The sequence below is a fragment of the Amblyomma americanum genome, chromosome 1 (assembly GCF_052857255.1).
Source record: "Amblyomma americanum isolate KBUSLIRL-KWMA chromosome 1, ASM5285725v1, whole genome shotgun sequence".
In the NCBI taxonomy this organism is placed as follows: Eukaryota; Metazoa; Arthropoda; class Arachnida; order Ixodida; family Ixodidae; genus Amblyomma; species Amblyomma americanum.
The window spans coordinates 215,560,408-215,580,227 of record NC_135497.1 but is presented as its reverse complement, the minus strand read 5'-3'; the positions used below and the strand labels follow the sequence as shown (position 1 = coordinate 215,580,227).

General features: G+C 49.8%; 1 protein-coding gene across 1 annotated transcript; it reads left to right on the top strand.

Moving 5' to 3' along the window:
* The first annotated feature begins 1,346 nt into the window (after positions 1-1,346).
* Positions 1,347-5,374, top strand: LOC144115721 (uncharacterized). The gene is made up of 3 exons (XM_077650202.1): positions 1,347-1,583; positions 4,171-4,380; positions 5,132-5,374. The coding sequence occupies exons 1-3, from the start codon at positions 1,347-1,349 to the stop codon at positions 5,372-5,374; spliced, it is 690 nt and encodes a 229-aa protein (XP_077506328.1).
* The last annotated feature ends 14,446 nt before the right edge of the window (positions 5,375-19,820 follow it).

The following is a 19,820-nucleotide window of genomic DNA, read 5'->3' as shown; positions in this document are numbered from 1 at the left end:
TGCATGTTGAACCACAGACACCAGTGCGCTGCCTTAGCTAAGTGTTCTTCCATTATTTCTGTATCATTTGGCAAGTGTCGATTTCAACATAAATAACGCACTCCTTGCATATAATATAATGTGTGACGGAATATTTTCGAAGATGTCAGTGATACAGCCTTGACCCCGGTATCACATAACGACACTCGTGCGAGATTTTTTTACGTGGAACAAGCCCTTCTTCGTTTTTTTTCTGTTACGGTATTAGGAACCCGGCTCCAGTACTTCAAGAACCGTTCAAGATAGAACTCTGTCGCGGATTTCGACAGGGAAAGGAGGCGAGACGCAGCAAGGGATACCTTTTCCTATTCTTTAGCCATTAGGCACGCGACGCCTGGGAACCAATGATCTGAAGGTCCGTTCAATTTCAAACACCTATTCAACGGGGGCAGCTAGTGCAGGGAGTACCGCTTGCGCGGTGGTGTTTTTTGATCGTTCGCTCCGCATAAATGACGTTTTCTGCCCGAGGATGAGGGCATTGCGGGGAAGCGATGGCTGTGTTCTGCGAAAGTGTGCTGCGTGCGCATTCACGAGTATCGTGACTTTTTTTTTCGGCAAGCAACTTTTAAGAAACTACTGCCACAACGATCGCGAAAATTTAGGCGAAATTCCAGCGACTAATTGAGCACAAAGGCCCGTTGGGTAGAAACGGGTGATCAGTGTACGCACATGAAGTTTTCGCGGAACACGCAAGTCACGAAAAAGCTGTAATTCTACGCGGCATAATCATAGAGCCACTAAGCGAAAGGTACTCTGCACTTCCCAATACGCAACCTGCACGATGCTTCCATCAGTGAGAGGTCTTGTCGCCAGGCGGCGACACAGTTGAGCTTTTTCGTGTCCTCTCAGCTCCTATAACGTATACGGGTTCTTGAGTAAGACACGGCATACAGGCATTCCTGAACGCGCAAGTCCTTTTAGGTGTGGTGCAAGTAGCCTGCCGCCATCAATGGGGCATGCGATGTGAGTGAAAAAGTATTTATTGGCGCAAGGTCGTAACACACTGAAAGCGTGTCAGTCTATGCCAATTCTTCTTACTAGCGCGTGTGCGGGCAGCCATCCAATATGTTTGGCGTCTAAGGCACCGAACAGCGCCTTAACCAAATCAATACAGGATAGACAGCGGTCCCGGCTCGGGCGCTCACATAATACCCGCTCTCACAAATTATGACCGATACCTGCGAGAGGAAGTGGACGATGACGAAGGAGAGCAGCGGCCGGATAAGCGTGACGTGGCCCCGCGACACCGCGCGCTCGCGCAGATCCAGACGCGTGAGCACTTCAGAATGCGCAGCCCTCCAGGAATGATGTTCTTTTCCAGCCGGCGTGTCCTCCGTTCGCTCAGACCTTTGGAGACCCAGGCGCAGCCGACGTGGCAGTCAGCTAGCTTCGCACGCAAGGGTCAGGGCCCACGCCAGGCGGAGGACGTGGCGCAGAGCTCCGACGAGGGGCCGTTTGGCGACGACGGCCGCTTCCAGCTCGTCGCCCTCGCGAGCGCCCTCATGGCACGCACCGATTTCGCCAGCCACGCCGAGAGCTTCAAGGTAACGCAAAGTAGATGCGTACGCCAGGCCCACGATAAGGAGAGACCACAGCCCTTGTTGCGGCTTGCATTAGTTTGATCAAGAAGGTTCGGAAAGATTCTCGTGGCAGATCTCCTGCGTCGGTTACTTGCATGCTGCTGTCCACTGGATATACTGAGCAAAAAATTGCCGCCGTGGAAAAATACTCCCTCCAAGGTTAATATTCGTGAACGTATAGCCAGTGGTCTTATAATGCCGTACGTCGGCTCTTGTGCAAAGCGAATGTATATGCTGCGCTCAGTATAACTAGCAACTCGCCGGAATCGACTTTACTGCTGTTTGCGCATCACGGGACTTCCAAGCGCACCATGGTGCATTGCTGCAAACGCTTCGCCTGTCGGAATCTCAGCTCGGCGCACAGCTTTTCAGCACCACTGAGCTCACACTACATTCTGAAGGAAGCCTCGGCCACGTCTTGTAAATTCCAAGTCGTACTCATTGCAAGTAGGCATGAGTCACACTGCGTATACCCGCTCCGCTCTTTTCGTCCCGGCACAGTTCGGTGCGCACTTTCGCTTGCATTTTTTGGAGCAAATGTTTTCAGGTATGCTGCAGTTTCGATGCAAACACATCGAGCAACAGGAACTATAGTGTGTGCTATGCTGAAGTCATACCATAGTATGTCTTGAATTATTCTATCTGAGGCTCCTTATCGTTCCTTCGAAGCAACCTCTCATACCTATGCCTCAGTATTTCACTTGAATTTCTCGAATATCGGGCTGGTGCAGGATTGCACGCACTTCTAAGCACGTCACCCCGCTGTTCACATCACAGCGAAGCATTAAACACGGCGCAGTGGCGTCTGCTGCCAGACCTTAGCCTTTATCTGCTAGTATTCACTTAAAACGATTCGCCGGGAAGGTATGAGGGTGGTGGGCCTTGTCGTTGCATGCTAATAGATTGTTTTTTCCGCCGTGCGCTTTCGTTGAGCTTACCGCACACCTTCGTCTTTCGGCAAGGAATGAATGGTTTGGATAACTATGCATCGCTTGGCCCCCATCTCAATCTTCACATATCACATCTCATCTCACTCCAACTCTTGGCCCACGTCTGGTCCTGTCAGTTGGCTCACCCAGAGGCGTGCTGCTCATTGGCTATGGAAACACCAGCAAACCGAGTTTTCCTATCTAGACAATTTTTATGCGGCGTTGTGAATTCACAAGGCCTTTCCACTGCGCTTAGGACATACTTTGAATACGTGCGCAGTGCCACGACACTCTACGTCGCCCCAAAAGTGTGTCTATTGTCTAGGTTCTGTGGTATGCGCAGGCTGCCATGCACCGCGGGTTGAAGCTCCGCGCGAGCCGAAGGTCGCCGGTGGGCCGTCGCCACGCGCACACTTGTGCACCGTTGCGGAATGCACTCAGTCTCCGCAGGGAAAAGACCGGAGAGCCGCAAAGAAACACGGCTCTAATTTCAGGTATGAGACGTTTATTGAGGTCGTCCTCAAATGAAATTTGATATTTACGCATCACCCCGTCCCTGGATGAACACAGGCTTACTCGAGAGATCACAGCCGTACTCCTGTATCTCCTTGCTGACAGCGCCAGCTGTCTGTGCCACCCTGTGCGTGGGGCTCAGCCTGTTCTTCTATCTCGTCCCGGGACGTGGTGATTCGGAAATATTAGGTGTCGTATGAGGACGATCTCAATAAATGTCTTATTTCTGAAAATAGAGCCCTGTTTCTCTGGGGCCCTCCGATCTTCTCCATGAGGAGACAGTGTACGCCGCAACGGTGCAGGACTGCGCGCGTGGCGATGGCTGACCGCGGCCCTTCGGTGCTTGGGAGCCTGCGCTTAGCGCAGAACCTAGACAGCAGACACACTTTTGAGGCAACGTAATGAAGAGTGTCATTGCACTGCGCTCGGATTCAAGGTATGTTCTAAGCGCCATGGAAAGGCCTTTGTGTTTTCACAACCATGGAGCAGCACGCCTCTGGGTAAGCCAACTGACACGAACAGATGTGGGCCAAGAGTGCGAGAGAGTTGAGATGTGATATGTGAAGAGTGAGATGTAGGCCCAACGATGCGTATTTATCAAAACCATTCATTCCTTGCAGAGAGACAAGTTGTGCGGTAAGCTAAAGGATAGCGCACCGCTGCAGGACTAAGGCTGTGCCCTGTCGAGGTAACCGCAGTCGGGCCGCGAGAGAGCAGGCAATGGAAGCAAGCTCCGCCTGTCATGGGACGCAGTACCCTGCTTAAGCAGCCTCTAACTGCCGTAGATCACTGGAACCTGTTAACAAAATGCTACCCGTATTAAAGCTGTAGATGACCTATTCGTTTAATCGGCGTGGCCTTCTTCTCAACAGCGCTTGCAGTGCGAGGCACTGTACTGCGCAAAAGGTAGATTCCCAGTTATTTTACATTGCGACCAGTTACCACCAGTGATTATGTAGCACACGGAGCGCTGCTCTGCTTCCAGACGTCATTGTCGGCAATGCCGGTGTGTAATTTCTTGGACATTTTTACCGTGTTGCCCATGTTCCTGGCGCCAATTGGTGCATACAGGTCAGATGAATTTGTATCTCACGATCTGGCCATTGCAGGGTAGCGCACTATTCATGGACCACTGGCCAGCAGCCTACGCCAACATGAACTCTACCGAATGTAAATGGCTGGCCGTGCTGCTCGAAGGCGACGATTCGTGCAGTCACCGTACACTGCGAGAGCTCCCTGCTCCTGCATATTCTTGCGGCCGCATCTTACCCTGCACCACCTGGGACTACAACCTACTACCTAAACAGGCTATATTACAGGTAAATAGCCAATAGATGATTTCCAGGATGTCACCATTTATTAAGAGTAATATAAAAAAAATGAACATCTAAAAGCTCCTCAGCCCATGAAGTTGGGCTAGTTGGTATCTATGACTACAGAATTAGCTAAATAAATAGGACGCATGGAAGAGGAGAGAAAGCACTAACGGTCGTGTTGTCTCTTCTCTTTGGTACGTCCTGTTTTCTACGCTAATTCTGTAGTCATCTATTAAAGCTGTCTCTGCGAAACTGATTTATTGTCGAAATTTTCACGCTGCCACAAATAGCCCCATGTTCGTTAATGCCTTTTAGAGATTCACGTTATAGGAGGTCATCGCATATAATTAGCAGCCTTCGCATTCCATTGGAATTATAAATCGGCAGAAGCGCACGGGACGCGGACATCACTCCCTCCCTGGCAGATATTATCTCATCCTGTAGCCGTCAACGGTGTGTCAAGGGGTACGGCTTGATAGAAAAGAGCAAATGACCTCTGTATTGAATAGACATAGCTTTCTGTTGAGCAGCGCTCGCAGTGCAAGAAATGGACCATCCATAATGCCCACATCTTTTACATCGCGAGCTACTACCACCTGTTCGAGGAGTGCTGATCGAGCATATTATCTTTTTTGCCAGGAGGAACGATCGTTTAGCTAATTTCGCCTGGCCTTTCTATGCGCCCCATATTCGTAGCGCCACTTTGCGCCTACATTTCATCTACATTTGAAGCTCGCCAATCTGGTAATTGCAGTGTAGCGCCCTAGTCATGGACCACTGGCCAGCAGCCTACGCCAACATGAATGCTGCCGAATGGAAACGGCCGGTCCAGCAGCTGGTAGGCGACTGCTCGGACAGCCCCTGCGTGCCGCTCAAGCCCACGGTTCCGGCTGTTCCTTACGGCCGCGCCGTGACCTCCACCGACCCAGACCATAACCCGGCACTTCGTGGCTCCAGTGCCGTCAGTGAATGGAGCCTCGTCTGCGACCGTCTCTGATTTGTAATGACCTCAACCAGCTGAATGAGTGATGGGCAGTCGGCGAACTGCCGAGTTTGTCCACCACACCGTCAGCTCGGAGGGGTCGCCGGTTGTGGTGCTCATAATTACTGAATCAGCCGGCGGGTTGAATGCTTCATTCGCTTTCGTTGTGCCGCTACTAAACCACGCGTCGTCAACCTCGCTTGCTGCCGGAATTTTCGGCCTGCTTTTCCGAGTGCTCACATCCAGGCTCTAATTCCGGTACTAGGCCGGGCCATGGGCACTGTTTCCGTCCCTGCACCCACAGTGTTTCCCGTGGCCAGAAATTGCGGGCAAATCCAGACCATACTAACACAGTCAGCCAGACCGCCAAGCATCTGCCCTCGAGATGGCCTCGCTCGTCCTGCTGCCCGTCACATATGCATCCAGGGGATTTCCGGTCTGGATTTTGTACGAAAGCACGCTAAGAGGGCTGCGATCCGAGTGACCCTCGTCTACCGGATGTGTCTCATATATCTGGGAGGTCTCCTGCCTGACCGGGGTATATGTACGTTCTCACCTACCTCTGCGGCACGTGAGTGGGCGTTGAGCGAGCTGCTGCGGCTGCTGCTTCTAGCAGTACGTTGACGACCCTCCTCATGAAGCACAGAGAGCAGACCGGACGCAGCGCCCGATGCCCGGGCAGTATGCCGTCAGTGCTTCGTGCTGGTCGCGCATGAGGAAAAGGGGCATCTTCAGTTATTTTTCTACTTCGGCGTTTCGCTTGCCCTATGAACAAGCTTCGGACTTGACGCTCGGAAAACTGCTAGGCAAGAAGCGAGCGGCAGTTTCATTTGTGTTATTGTGTTTGCGTTTTATCTTCCTTTCTCTCTCATGTTTTCTGCCCTGTTGCAATAATGCCTGCACTCACGGGAGTTATAAAGATTTGTGAATAATGTTAAGGCTGCATGTGCTGTAGCTGGTGAACAGCTGGCAAGCGACTCAAATTGCAGCGATAGCCTGTGCGCTGGTAGTCGATGCGTGCAACTGCAAGTGGTGCCGGCTACCGCAGCATAAAGGGTTAGGGTACAGAGCATCCTTTTCGTCTTACATTAGTTTTACCGAGTTCAATTCACGTACTCTTAAGTGGTGGTGCTGCGGCCTTAGAATGGAGCCGGATGGGTAGATGGCAGCAAGGATATTCTCACCGGAGATTTTTACGTGGGTTTCACGCCGGAGCTGAAAAGGGCACAGCTATATCGAAGACTTCCAGGGCCGCCAAAAGCAGCGCAGAGGTGGAAAGTTTCGAATGGTGTGTCGCATCAGGCAGCGAAAGCAGCCAGGGTAAGGGAACGCGCTGCTCAGCACGAATAACATTATCACGCTTGCTCTTACCTACAGAACAGAAAGGCTGCAGTTTTCAGAATCGCTTGTTTTTTAGGCTTATTCGACCATGGGTGGAAAATTGACTGATAGTTAAGTTGAAAGTCACCTTAGGAAAAGCTTTATTGTGCCTCGTGTTAAGGCTATTCTATGCGAAGGCTATATTCTCGAAAGGAGCAAACAGTCATTGAAAATGAAGAAAGCATAAGGGAACATACTTTTTATTTTATACTACTGGTGACTACAGGACAGAATACAATGAGTAAACATTCTTCGTTGGTGTGTGTTACTGAAAGCATAAAAGGTAACCGCTAGTGCTACTAAAATACAAGGCTGTGTTGGCACCTGCTTTCGAAAGTCATGTTACGTGTAGATTGAAGTTAACATTGTTCACCAGCGCCACTCCAGTTGAGAATGATGCACGTAGTCCGTGCCGTTGTAGTTCAGGTGCGACGTAGAACGTGATCTAATCGAGAAAGCATCAGCGGTACGACAGCCCTCCGATGCTGCCTAGAGGGCATCGATACTTATAGAACCGAGAGCCTCCTTCTTCTATTGAGCAGACAAGGATAAAGAAATCAGGGGCTGATTTGGTTATGGATATGAAAATAACCGGCAGCCATAGAACGAATGGAGGCATAAGTTGATTTTTTTTTGTAGCGACGTTGATGGGACAAGAAATGTGAGCAGTTATTTTAGAGAAACAATTTTACGGAGAACGGAAGAAGAGGGAACCCTACTGGCCGGGAGATCATGCTTGACAATGGCACCAGACCTGTGTGGGTTTCTGCTTGACCACATTCTACGTGACACTCGGAGTGAAACGCATGTCCACCGTTATTGTCGGACGTGGCGCGGGTGATCATTCTAGACAGAAGACTACAGGATGAATATCTCCGAAAGCAATATAGCCTGGCAGTCACCGTAGCTCACTTGGTAGAGCACGGTACACAGAGGCGGAGGCTGTGGGATCAGTTCCTCCCAACGGCTTGTGGTTGGTTTTCATTCTACTTCATGTAACGTTATCTGCAGTAATTACGCAGTTATTTGCCTTGACTAATAACACCACCCTAAAGTAAAAATTGACATTCCTTAACGGTATCCTCGGTTTCAGTGGCCTGGAATCTGAACGAGCCCGTCATCTGCTTAGCCATGCCTGGTCTACTCAGGGCCTTGCATTGCTTCTGACTGGTGTGTGTGAGTAAGTTGTAGTTCCGTCCTTTGTGTACAGGATGAATTCCGTTCTTCACTGACCGGTGTTTGACACTCAACTATGTAAACTTGTCGGTGACGCCTTCAGGAATGACCTCTATTAAGAGTAGGGGTGTGCGAATATTCGAGATTTTCGTCCGTCAAATCTAATATCCTCCTATTGAAATTATGCTTTGCTGTGGGAAAGGAAATGGCACAGTATCTGTCTCACCTATCGGCGTCTATGCGTTTCGCCTGAATATTTGTATTACTGCGGCGCAGATCAAATGACTTCACTGTAGTGAATGAATCTTTCATGATTTCGCGTCACCCGAAAAGCTACGCAGTTAGCAGCGTTAGAGTTGAATTGATATTTCAGCATTTGATCACTCATCGAACACGTTCTCTTTGAGACCGAGATGTGATATCGCAATAAAGCGAATTAAGCCTAAGAAAAGCGGTGCCATCGGTGGCGGCTGTGGTTTGCTAGCGGTTTCTGTGAGTGAATGCATACTCGAAGCACGAGCACCTTCCCAGGTTCGTCTCGTGTAAATTTCCCGGAGAGCATCCGGTAATGGTTTACGGGAATATTTTACATGATTCATTTTTTTCTAGCTTTCTTGTTGAGTGCGAATATTCGAACATTTTTGAAAGCGAATCGAATACACTTCTTTTCTATTCTTCGAAAGAGAGAAAGTGCAGCTTCAAAATTTTCGAAGCGAATCGTACAAGTGCTCGTGTTCCCATATACTTTTCTCGTTTGTTCTTTATCATGACGGGCCGTCCAATTTCTCCCGAAGCATTCGCTCGTTGACCAGGGCTCGTGGTCGCGCGTCAATATTTTGTTAGTATCAAATGTATACATCCCAGCTCATTGATTTGGATTTGCACCAGCTCTCCCAGAGACGGTTGACGCTTGAAGTTTGCACTTTCAAATGTCTGTCCTGTCTTGAGCGAGCACGCTGCTGCATCGAGTGCAAACCGGGTCGTTGCGGCGCGTCACGACCGCTGCAGCAGTTCCATTCCACAACGACGCCTAAACACGCACCACCGTCAGCTCTCTCGCGCAGCCAGTTAGACTGAAGGAGGAAGTCACTTTCGAACGGGTATCAAAATCGGGGCAATTGAAGCTCCAGCCGATGCTCGCTAGTGGTATTCAGCGCGTTAGGCGGAGGCACCACGCTTGGAAGCTTATACCGAGCGCTCGACAGTCTGCGTAACAGTGCGTTCGTCTTGCGTCCTTTAGGTTCTTCCCCACCGGTTCGCAGACTGAGTTGTCAGAAAGCGAGCCATCTCTCCATCTCTTCTAGAGCAACGCTGCGCTCGCGGAACACGCACCACGGTGCAGTGAATTCGCGGACACGCGAAAGCCAAGCTCCGTTACACGGAAATATTCGCAGAGCTGTTTCGCTGTTGCCGTCTTCTCCGAACTACCGATGGCCTTCGAGCTAAATAACGAAGCAAGAGGGAGAGGGGGGGGGAGAGCAGGATAAAGAAGTTACCGAATAGCAGATCGCAGCGGGGAAGGAGAAAATCAGCGGCCGACGACGTGTGGCTATCCGTGTTGACCTTGGCGGCACGGCGGACCACGTGCAGTAATCACCGCCTTTATGGTACTTCATTTTTTAAATATAGTAAATCGCATTGAGTGCATTATGGTAAATAGAGAAAGTACAGTATTAGTGGATAACATATCACCACCTTGCGTTACGCAAGGACGAGAAAAATCTAGAAAAGAAACGGCACATCTACGAAGCGATAGACCTCCACTCAATCACAGACACAGTGAAGAATAAGACAATTCTTTTTCGCAGAAGCTAACTAGTTACTGAGACAGCCAGGTACGATAATAATGGTGCTTGAAAATCCTATTGGCCTATTGGTTTGATCATCTGCCTCGTATGCGAGAGCTGCGGTATTCGATTTCCAGTTCCGCCGGGTACTCAACAGTGATACAGTGGGAACCAGTTTTTCCCTGATGCTCAGCCTATCTGGGGCGAAATGCTTGAGAAATGGTCTTTCCTTTTTTGCAGAGCAATGAAATCGGTTCAAACGAATGTTTTGGCTCGAGAGATACCGATGCTTGTTGGTGGCTGTTTGCTCGCAATGTATACGATGAAAAAATAACTCCCTCACTCTTAGCATGTATTTTTTTTATTTCAGTGCTACTAGAAAAGGGATTGTGGTTGTTAACGACGAACATGGCTGAATAGATTTTGAAATTGCTGTAACTTTTCAAAAAAATATTCCTGATAGGGTCGCCAGTTGCAGACAGAAAACCAAGAATTGAGCTGACGTGCAAAAACGAAAGCGCTTTCTTAATTTCCCGGGAAATAAATAAAAAAGTTCTACGAACATTGTATAATCGATATCTGTGTTTCATTTGGAGCATAATGGTAAAACTAAACGCCGGCTACATAATCCCTTGTACTCCGCATTATTTATATATATCAATGCCTATCTTTCTGAAATGTACACTGACGGCGAGAATGATACGGAGCACGATTCGATGTTCTAGCTCTTCTGATGCGTCACTTGAAGACCTAGGTTTCTCCCGCTTATGCACGAGCGCGAATGCGGTATTTTCCAGCATACTAATTTAGTAGCGCCTAATTTTCTACAGGTACTGAGTGCGTGGTGTTTGATCGCCGAAGCGCACTCTGCATTATTTTGGCCGTGACCGTTGGTTATGAAATTGGACTGATCCCATTTCTATCACGTTGTCTGTGGTGCAACGCATGCTGAACCACAGACACAAGTTCGCTACCTTAGCTAAGTGTTCCTGCATTATTTCTGTACAGTTTGAGGAGTGTATATTTCAACATAAATACCTCAGTTCCTGCATATGATATAATGTGCGACGGAATACTTTCGACAATGCCAGTGATACAGTCTTAACTCAAGAAATGTTAAAACTGCGCAAAAGACGAGAACATGGGCAACGAGGAACACACAAAACACCACGGGCGCAGACAGCCAACTGTTTATTGATGAAAATGCAACACAGTCTGTATCAAGCGAAAACCCAAGCACGGGACCACCTCGTCATTCGCATTTGTACAGATAAAATAGATGTAAGAGCACAACTGACTAAGCGTGTAATACTGCTGAATAGTGCGGAACAATATAAAAGAAGAATATAAAAAAACAATGTAAAAACTTGGGTCAAAGGCACACTGTGCTTATTTAGAATGGAAAAAAAGGAAGAAAAAGGCAACATTAAGTGAGCATGAGAAAGAAGAAAGGAAGGCAAATATCATTCGACGATTAACTTGAGTAAAGGCGAAGTGGAAGAGATGGATATATATTTCAACAATTAGCCGGAGTAAGGGCGCAAAGTGAGAGAATAAAAATATGAACGAGAAAAACAAATCGACAGACAACCAGAGTAAACGGCTAAAAACCAACAGTCAACGAAAGTGATGTGAAGGTGGCAATGAGGAAGTTAAAGGTGTGAATTGAAAAATGAAAAAACCGGCATGGAAGCGCAGAATGGGCGCGAGTGTGGCCACCAAAAAACCATGGTAAAAAAAAAGTGCTTAAAGTCAGCCAATGACTCAGCAACAGTTTCATTCCTGGAAGAGTGAAAAGTTCTCAAAAAGACAGAATTTCACAAGATTTTACCTCGTCTATGAACCAACAAGCCGGCAAGAACGTCCTACTAACAGTCTTAACTTCGGTACCACATCGACTTAATTCGCTCCACATAAATTCCGGCTAAAGTCTCCGCTCCACGTATTTCAACTGGAAAGACACTCGCGTGAGCTTTGTTATGTGAAACAAGCCGTTCTTCGGTTTTCAGCAATAAGGTATTTGAAACCTGGTTCTAGTACTTCATGAAGCGTTCTAGATAGAACTGGGCCTCGGCTTTAGAGGTGGAAAGGATGCGAGACGCGGCAAGGGATACCTGTTTTTATTCTTTAGCTATTAGGCACGAGACGCCTGGGAACCAATGATCTGAAGGTCAGTAGAATTTCAAAGACCTATTCAACGGGAGCAGCTACTGCAAGGAGTCCCGGTTGCGCGGCAGTGTTTTTTTTTTTTTTATCGTTCGCTTCACGTAAATGACGTTTTCTGCCTGAGCATGGAGGCATTGCGGGAAAGCGACGGCTGCGTTTTAAGAAAGTGTGCTCCGTACGTATTCACGAGTGGCGTGGCTTTTGTTTTTGTTTAGAAGCTTGCAAGAAACTACTGGCGCAACGATCGCGAAAATTAAAGCGAAATTCCTCCACCTAACTGAGCAGAAAGGCCGGTTGTGTAGAAACGAGTGATCAGTGTACGCACATAAGGTATTCGCGGAACACGCAAACCACGAAAAAACTTTAATTCTATACTGCTTAAACATGCAGCCACGAAGCGAACGGTGCTCTTCACTTCCCAATACGCACCTGCACGATGCATCCATCAGTGAGACTTCTTGTGCCCAGGCGGCGACACAATTGACCTTTTTCGTGTCCTCTGAGCTCCGATAACGTATGCGGGTACTTGAGGAAGAGAGGTCATACAGGCATTCCTGAAGGCGCAAGCCCTTTTCGGTGTTGTGCAAATAGCCTGCAGCGAAAAATGAGGCATGCGATGTGGGTGAAACGGTGTTTATTGTCACAAGGTCCTAACACACTGAAAGCGTGTCAGTCTATGCCAATTCTTCTTACTAGCGCGTGTGCAGGCAGGCATCAAATAAGTTTGGCGTCTAAGGCACACAAACGCGCCTAAACCAAATATACACGGATAGACAGTGGCCCTGGCTCAGGCGCTCACACTACCCGCTCCCACAAATTATGACCGATACCGGCTGAATGAAGGGGACGATGACGAAGAAGAGCAGCGGCGCGCTAAGCGTGACGTTGCCCAGCGACACCGCGCGATCGCGCAGATCCAGACGCGTGAATACTTCAGAATGTGCAGCCCTCCAGGAAGAATGTTCTTTTCCAGTAGCCGTGTCCTCCGTTCGCTCAGACCCTTGGAGACCCAGGCGCTGCCGACGTTGGAGTCAGCTGGCTTCGCAGGCAAGGTTCAGGGTCCACACCAGCCGGAGGACGTGGCGCAGAGCTCCGACGAGGGGCCGTTAGGCGACGACCGCCGCTTCCAGCTCGTCGCCCTCGCGAGCGCCCCCATGGGACGCACGGACTTGGCCAGCCACGCCGAGAGCTTCAAGGTAACGCAGTGTAGGGGCGTACGCCAGGCCCACGATAAGCAGAGACCGCAGCCCTTGTTGCGGCTCGCATTGGTTTAATTAAGAATGTCCGGGAATATTCTCGTGGCAGATCTCCGGCGTCAATAACTTGCATGCTGCTGTCAACAAGAAATACTGAGAAAACTATTGTCGCTTTCCGTCGAAGCTCTATATTCGTTAATGAATTGCCAGTGCTCATAGAATGCTGTACGTCGGCTCTTAAGCAATTTGAATGTGTACGCCGCGCTCAGTATAACAAGCAACGTGCCGGAAACGACTTTAGTGTGGTTTGCGCGTCACGGGACTTCCAAGCGCTTCGTACTGCATTGCAGCAAACGCGTCGCCTGTCGGAATCGCAGCTTGGTGCACAACGTTTCAACACCACCGGGCTCGCCCTACACTGCGAAGGGAGCTCCGACCACGTCTTGTGGATTGCAAGTCGTGCTCATTGCAAGTAGGTATGACTCTCAGTACGCATATCCGATCCGCTCGTTTCGTCCCGGCACAGTTCGGCGCGCACTTTCGCTTGGATTTCGGTTCTGCAGATTCGATGCAACTACATCAATCAACAGGCACAGTAATGTGTGCAACACTCAAGTTATACTATAGTATGACGAATTATTTTATCTGAAGCTCCCTCGGCGTCATTTCAAAGCAACCTCTCATGCCTATGCCTCAGTAATTAATTTGAATGTCTCGAATATCGTGCTGGCGTAGGATTGCACAAACTTTCTAAGCACGTCACCCCGCTGCTCACCTCGCAGCTAAGCATTAGACACGGCACAGTAGCGTCTGCTGCCGGACCTTAGCCAGAATCTGCTGGTATTTACTTAAAACGATTCGCCTGAAGATATGAGGGTGGTGTGCCCTGTCGTTGCATGCAAATAGATTCTGTGGTTTCCGCGGTGCGCTTTTGTTGAGTTTACAGCACGCCTTCGTATTTCTGCAAGGAATGAATGGTTTGGATAAATGCGCCTCGCTTGGCCCCCATCTCACTCTTCACATATCACATCTCATCTCACTCGCACTCTTTGGGGGACATCTCGTCCTGTCAGTTGGCTCAGCCAGAGGCGTGCTGCTCCTTGGGTATGGAAACACCAGCAAGCCGAGTTCTCCCATCTTCACAATCTTTCCGCTGCGTTGTGATTTCACAAGGCCTTTCCACGGCGCATAGAACATACCTTGAATCCGAGCGCAGTGCCACGACACTCTACGTTGCCCCAAAAGTGTGTCTATTGCCTAGGTTCTGCGCTATGCGCAGGCTGCCAAGCACCGCGGGTTGAAGCTTCGCGCGAGCCGAAGGGCCCTGGTCGAGCGTCGCCACGCGCACATCGTGCACCGTTGCGGCGTGCACTCAGTCTCCGCAGGGAGAAGAGCGGTAGAACGCAAAGAAACATTGCTCTAATTTCGGGAATAAGACGTTTACTGAGGTCGTCCTTAAATGACATTTAATATTCTGGAATCACCCCGTCCTAGTATGCGCACGGGCTTACTCGAGAGATCACAGCCTTACTCCTGCAGCTCCTTGTTGACAGCGCGAGTTGTCTGTATCACCCTGTGCGTGTAGCTAAGCCTGTTTTTTTATAGCGTTGTGTATTTCCTCTGGGCATAAGGGGAGTTGGGAAGACAAAGAAATTAAAGAAATTTGTGGGTGGCTATTGAATGGAGGAGAAAAGGTGGGCTGATCTAATGAAGGTGAGGAGGGAGCGATGATGATGTGGCCCCTGCGTCCAAGCAATATATGAAGACGGGTTGCCTGGCTGGAGATCCGCTCCTTCCAGGTGAGGAATTCTGGTTGGTTCGAGCGCCGGGGAAACCTACAACATATGTAAATGCCAGCCCGTGTGTCTTGCGAGTTGCACACTGGACACCCTAGGCGGGGATGTATGTGGCGAAATTGAGGCCATGTCCGAGTTACGGCAGGAGTGAGGGTAACCCCCACCCGGATGCTCCGGAGAACAACCTCCTCTTCACGGGTAAGACCGCGGGGAAGGGTCATCGCACATGGAGGGATGAAAGCACGTGTGCGGCGCCTGAAGTGCTCCTTTCTTGTGAGAAGGAGGGTAGCATCATCCATGCGGAGGAATTGAGGCATTGAAGTGGGTAGGGTCGGCCAGCGGGATGCAGAATCTTCAGAGCTTTGTCAATTGAGCAGGTCACGTGGGACTCACTCAATCCGCCAGGCAATGTATTCTGGCAGATTTCTGGGCTGCGACTGGCGCATCAGAGTAGACGTGTTGCTCGAAGGGCGTCAGTGCTGATGATAACGGCTGTAGGGAGCAAGGTAACTGCGACTACAGAGCGAAGCGCGTCTTGTATAGCAACCAGCTTAGCACAGAAGGAAGAAGGGGGTACCGCGAATCGAAACCTGGCCGTCTTGCTAAGTGCAGGCTTGCAGGGACAGTAAACTGCAGTCGTTGTTTCACACTTCTGGATACTGGCATCAACATATATAATAATTGAGCCGCGGGGTAGGTGACTATCTTGTTCTGCGATTCGCTCGCGAAGGGATGACGCCGCATAAGGGGAGGTTGGGCGATGTGGATCGGTGGGTTTGTTGTCGCTCAGCCGCGCAAAGTTCCATGGAGAAAAAGCTGACGTTGGTGACTACAGTAAGGTGTGCGATGAATCAAAGGTCCGGAATGGTCGCGGAGAACGCCAAAGGGTGGCCTTAAGGCTACGAGCATCACGTTGCTGTTGCACAAGCCCGTCAAGGAAGTTTAGCTGAGCATTTTCCTGAAGTGCCACCATCGGTGTCATGAGTTGAAGGAGAGTGATAGCTCTCAGAGCCTCTCGATTGACTTCTTCCAGACGATCCCACTTAGCTCTGGTTAAGTGTTGGAACTGTGCTTGGTAAATGAGGCACGGTTGCAAAACCGCTTTCACCAAATGTCGTGCTGTTCTGGCTCGTCCCGGAACGTGGTGGTAAGGAAATATAAAGTGTCGCATGAGGACGACCTCAATAAACGACTTATTCCTGAAATTCGAGCCATGTTTCTCTGCGGCCCTCCGCTATTCTTCATGCGGAGACTGAGTGTACGCCGCAATGGTGCACCAGTGCGCGTGTGGCGATGGGTGACTTGGACCCTTCGGGTCGCGCGAAGCTTCAACCCGCGGCGCTTGGGAGCCTGCGCATAGCTCCGAACATAGACTATGGACACACTGCTCGGGCAATGTAGAGTTTCATGGCACTGCACTCGGATTCAAGGGTTGTCCTAAGCGCCGTAAAAAGGCCTTGTCGAATCACAGCTCAGCATAAAGATTGTAAAGATGGGAGAACTCGGGTTGTTGGTGTTTTCGCAACCAAGGAGCAGCATGCCTCTGAGTAAGCCAAGTGACACGACCAGATGTGGGCCAAGAGTGCGAGTGAGGTGAGATGTGATATGTGAACAGTGAGGGGGGGCCAAGCGATGCGTATTTATCAAAATCATCCATTTCTTGCAAAGACAAAAGTTCTGTGGTAATCTTAAGGAAAGCGCACCGGGCCTGGAGTAGGGCTATGAACGCTCGAGGTAACCACAGTCGGGTCGCGATAGAGCGGGCCGTGAACGCAAGCTCTGCCGTTCTTATGACGCGGTACCCTGATTAGGCAGTCTCTAGACGCTGTAGATCACAGGGACCTGTTAGCAAAATCCTATCAGCATTTCAGCTATAGATGACCTATTTATTTAATCTGCATGGTCCTCTGGTCAGCAGCGCTTGCAGTGCGAGGCACTGTACTGCGCAAAAGGTAGATTCCCAGTTCTTTTACATTGCGAGCAGTTACCACCAGTGATTATGTAGTACACGGAGTGCTGCTCTGCTTCCAGACGTCATTGTCGGCAACTGCCGGAGTGTTATTTCACAGGACATTTTTGCCGTGTTTCCCATGTTTCTGGCGCCAACTGGTGCATACAGGTCAGATGAATTTGCATCTCACGATCTGGCCATTGCAGGGTAGCGCACTATTCATGAACCACTGGCCAGCAGCCCACGCCAACGGGAACTCTACCTTATGGAAACGGCTGGACGTGCTGCTCGAAGGCGACGGTTCGCGCAGTCACATTACACTGCGCGAGCCCCCTGCTCCTGCAGTTGCTTGCGGCCGCGTCGTGCCCTGCACCGCCTGGGACTACAACCTACTAGCTGAACAGCCTATATTACAGGTAAATAACCAATAGTTGCTTTCGAAAGGCTGTCACCATTCATTGAGAGTAATATAAAAAAATAGACATCTAAAAGCTCGTCAGCTCATGAAGTTGGGCTTGTTGGCATATATGACTACATAATTAGCTCGAAAAACGGGACACATGGAAGAGGAGAGAAAACAACAGCGTTTGTGAAGTCTCTTCTCTTTGGCACGTCCTGTTTTCTGCGCAAATTTTGTAGTCACATATAAAAGCTGTCTCTGCGAAATTGATTTCTTGTCGAAATTTTCACGGTGCCACAAACAGGCCCATGTTCGTTAATGCCTTTTAGCGATTCACTTTACAGCTGGTGATCGCTTATAATTTGCAGCCTTCGCATTTCATAGAAATTATTAATCGGTGGAAACGCTCCCGACGCGGACATCACACCCTCCCTGGCAGATATTACCTCCTTTTCTATTACTCTGAGTTGCAGTTTTCAAAGAGCAATGTACATCATTCTGTAGCCGGCCACCGTGTGTCAAGGGGCACGGCTTGGTAGACGAAAAGGCGAAATCACCTCTTTATTGAATAAACAGCTTTTTTTCTTTAGCAGCGCTCGCAGTGCGAGGAATGGACGATCCATACTGCCCACATCTTTTACATCGTGAGCTACTAGCTACCGCCTGTTCGAGGAATGTTACTTGGTTCAAGGGGTGCTGATCCAGCATAATATCTTTTATGCCAACAGGAACGATCGTTGCTTTAATTTTGCAAGGCCTTTCTATGCACCCCATATTCTTAGCATACATTCCATCCACATTTGAAGCGCGCCACTCTGGTAATTGCAGGGTAGCGCACTATTAATGGACCACTGGCCTGCAGCCTATGCCAACATGAATGCTGCCGAATGGAAACGGCCGGTCCTGCTGCTGGAAGGCGGCAGCTTGAACAAGCACTGTATGCCGCTTAAGCCCACGGTTCCGGCTATTCCTTACGGCCGCGCCGAGACCTCCATCTACCCAGACCATAAACCGGCACTTCTCGGCTCCAATACCGTCAGTGAATGGAGCCTCGTCTGCGACCGTCACTGATTTGTAATGACCTCAATCAGCTGATGGCGTGATGGGTATTAGGCGAACTGCCGAGTTTTTCTACCATACAATCGGCTTGGAGGGGTCGCCGGTGACGGACAACACTACTGGCATTGTTGGCTGCCGCCAGTTGTGTACATGCTGGTTGTGGTGCTCATAATGACCGAATTTTCCCGCTGGTTAATACTTCATTCACTTTCTGTGTGTCGCTACGAAATTTCGCGCCGTAAACCTCGCTTCCTGCCGGCATTATCGACCTACTTTTCCGAGTGCTCGCATACAGGCGGCGATTCCTGTACTAGGCCGGGCCATGGACGCTGTTTCCGTCACTGCACCCACAGTGTTTCCCGTGGCCAGAAATTACGGACATAGCCAGACCATACTGCCCCAACCAGCCAGACCGCCAAGCATCTGGCCCTCGAGATGGTCTCGCTCGTCCTGCTGCCCACCACGTATGCATCCAGTGGATCTCCGGTCCGGATTTTGGACGAAAGCACGCTAAGAGGGTTGCGATCCGAGTGACCCTCGTCTGCCGGATGTGTCTCATATATCTGGGAGGTCTTCTGTCTGACCGGGGTATATGTACGTTGTCACCTGCCTCAGCGGCACGTGAGCGGGCGTCAAGATGACCATTGTCGCTGCCGCAATTCTTCACACTGCACAGCCGCCCCTTCAGATACACCGACGGTGTTCTACCTTGATCTTGGCACTGCAGGTGGTGGTGAGCACAGCGGCTCCTCGTTGTACACTGCGATGTGGATTTGGGGCTTTCGACACTAGACTCGGTACATTGGAACACCCCGACTTTGTCTCGGGAATGACTTCCTGCCAGCATTGTCGCTGTTTTGTCTGTCTGGCTCAAGAGTGCACCGTTACAAATTGACGGCGCTTGACGAAAACTGCGTCCGACCTTACTTCGGCCTCGAATAGTCACTGCCAGCTAGCGCCGTATGCATGAAAGGAGCGGCCAGCTACTTCTAGCTGTGCGTTGTCAACCCTTTTCATCAAGCACAGCGAGCAGCACCGGAAGCAGCACGCGATGCACGAGCAGTATGCGGTGAGTGCCTCGTGCTGCTCGGGCATGGGACAAAGAGCCATTTTGAATTATTTTAGTTGTCCTCCGACGTTTCGTTTGCCCTTAGATCACGCTTGGTACTTTGACGCTCGGAAAACTACTGGGCAAGAAGTGAGTGGCAGTTTGGTTTGTGTCATTGTGTTTGACCTTTTAACTTCCTAGCTCTCCAATTTTTTCTTTCATGTTGCAATAATGCCTGCACTCACGTGAATTATAAAGATTTGTTAATAATAGTAATTCTGTCATGTACTGTAGCTGGTGAACAGCAGGCAAGTGACTCAATTTGCAGCGATAGCCTGAGCGCTGGTAGTTGGTGCGTGCAACTGCAGGTGGTGCCGACTACCGCACTGACAAAAAGGGGCAGGGCACAGAACATCCTTGTCGTCTTGCGTCAGTTCTACGGCGTTTAATTCACGTACTGGTAAGTGGTTGTGCTGCGGGCTTGGAATGAAGCCGCATGGGT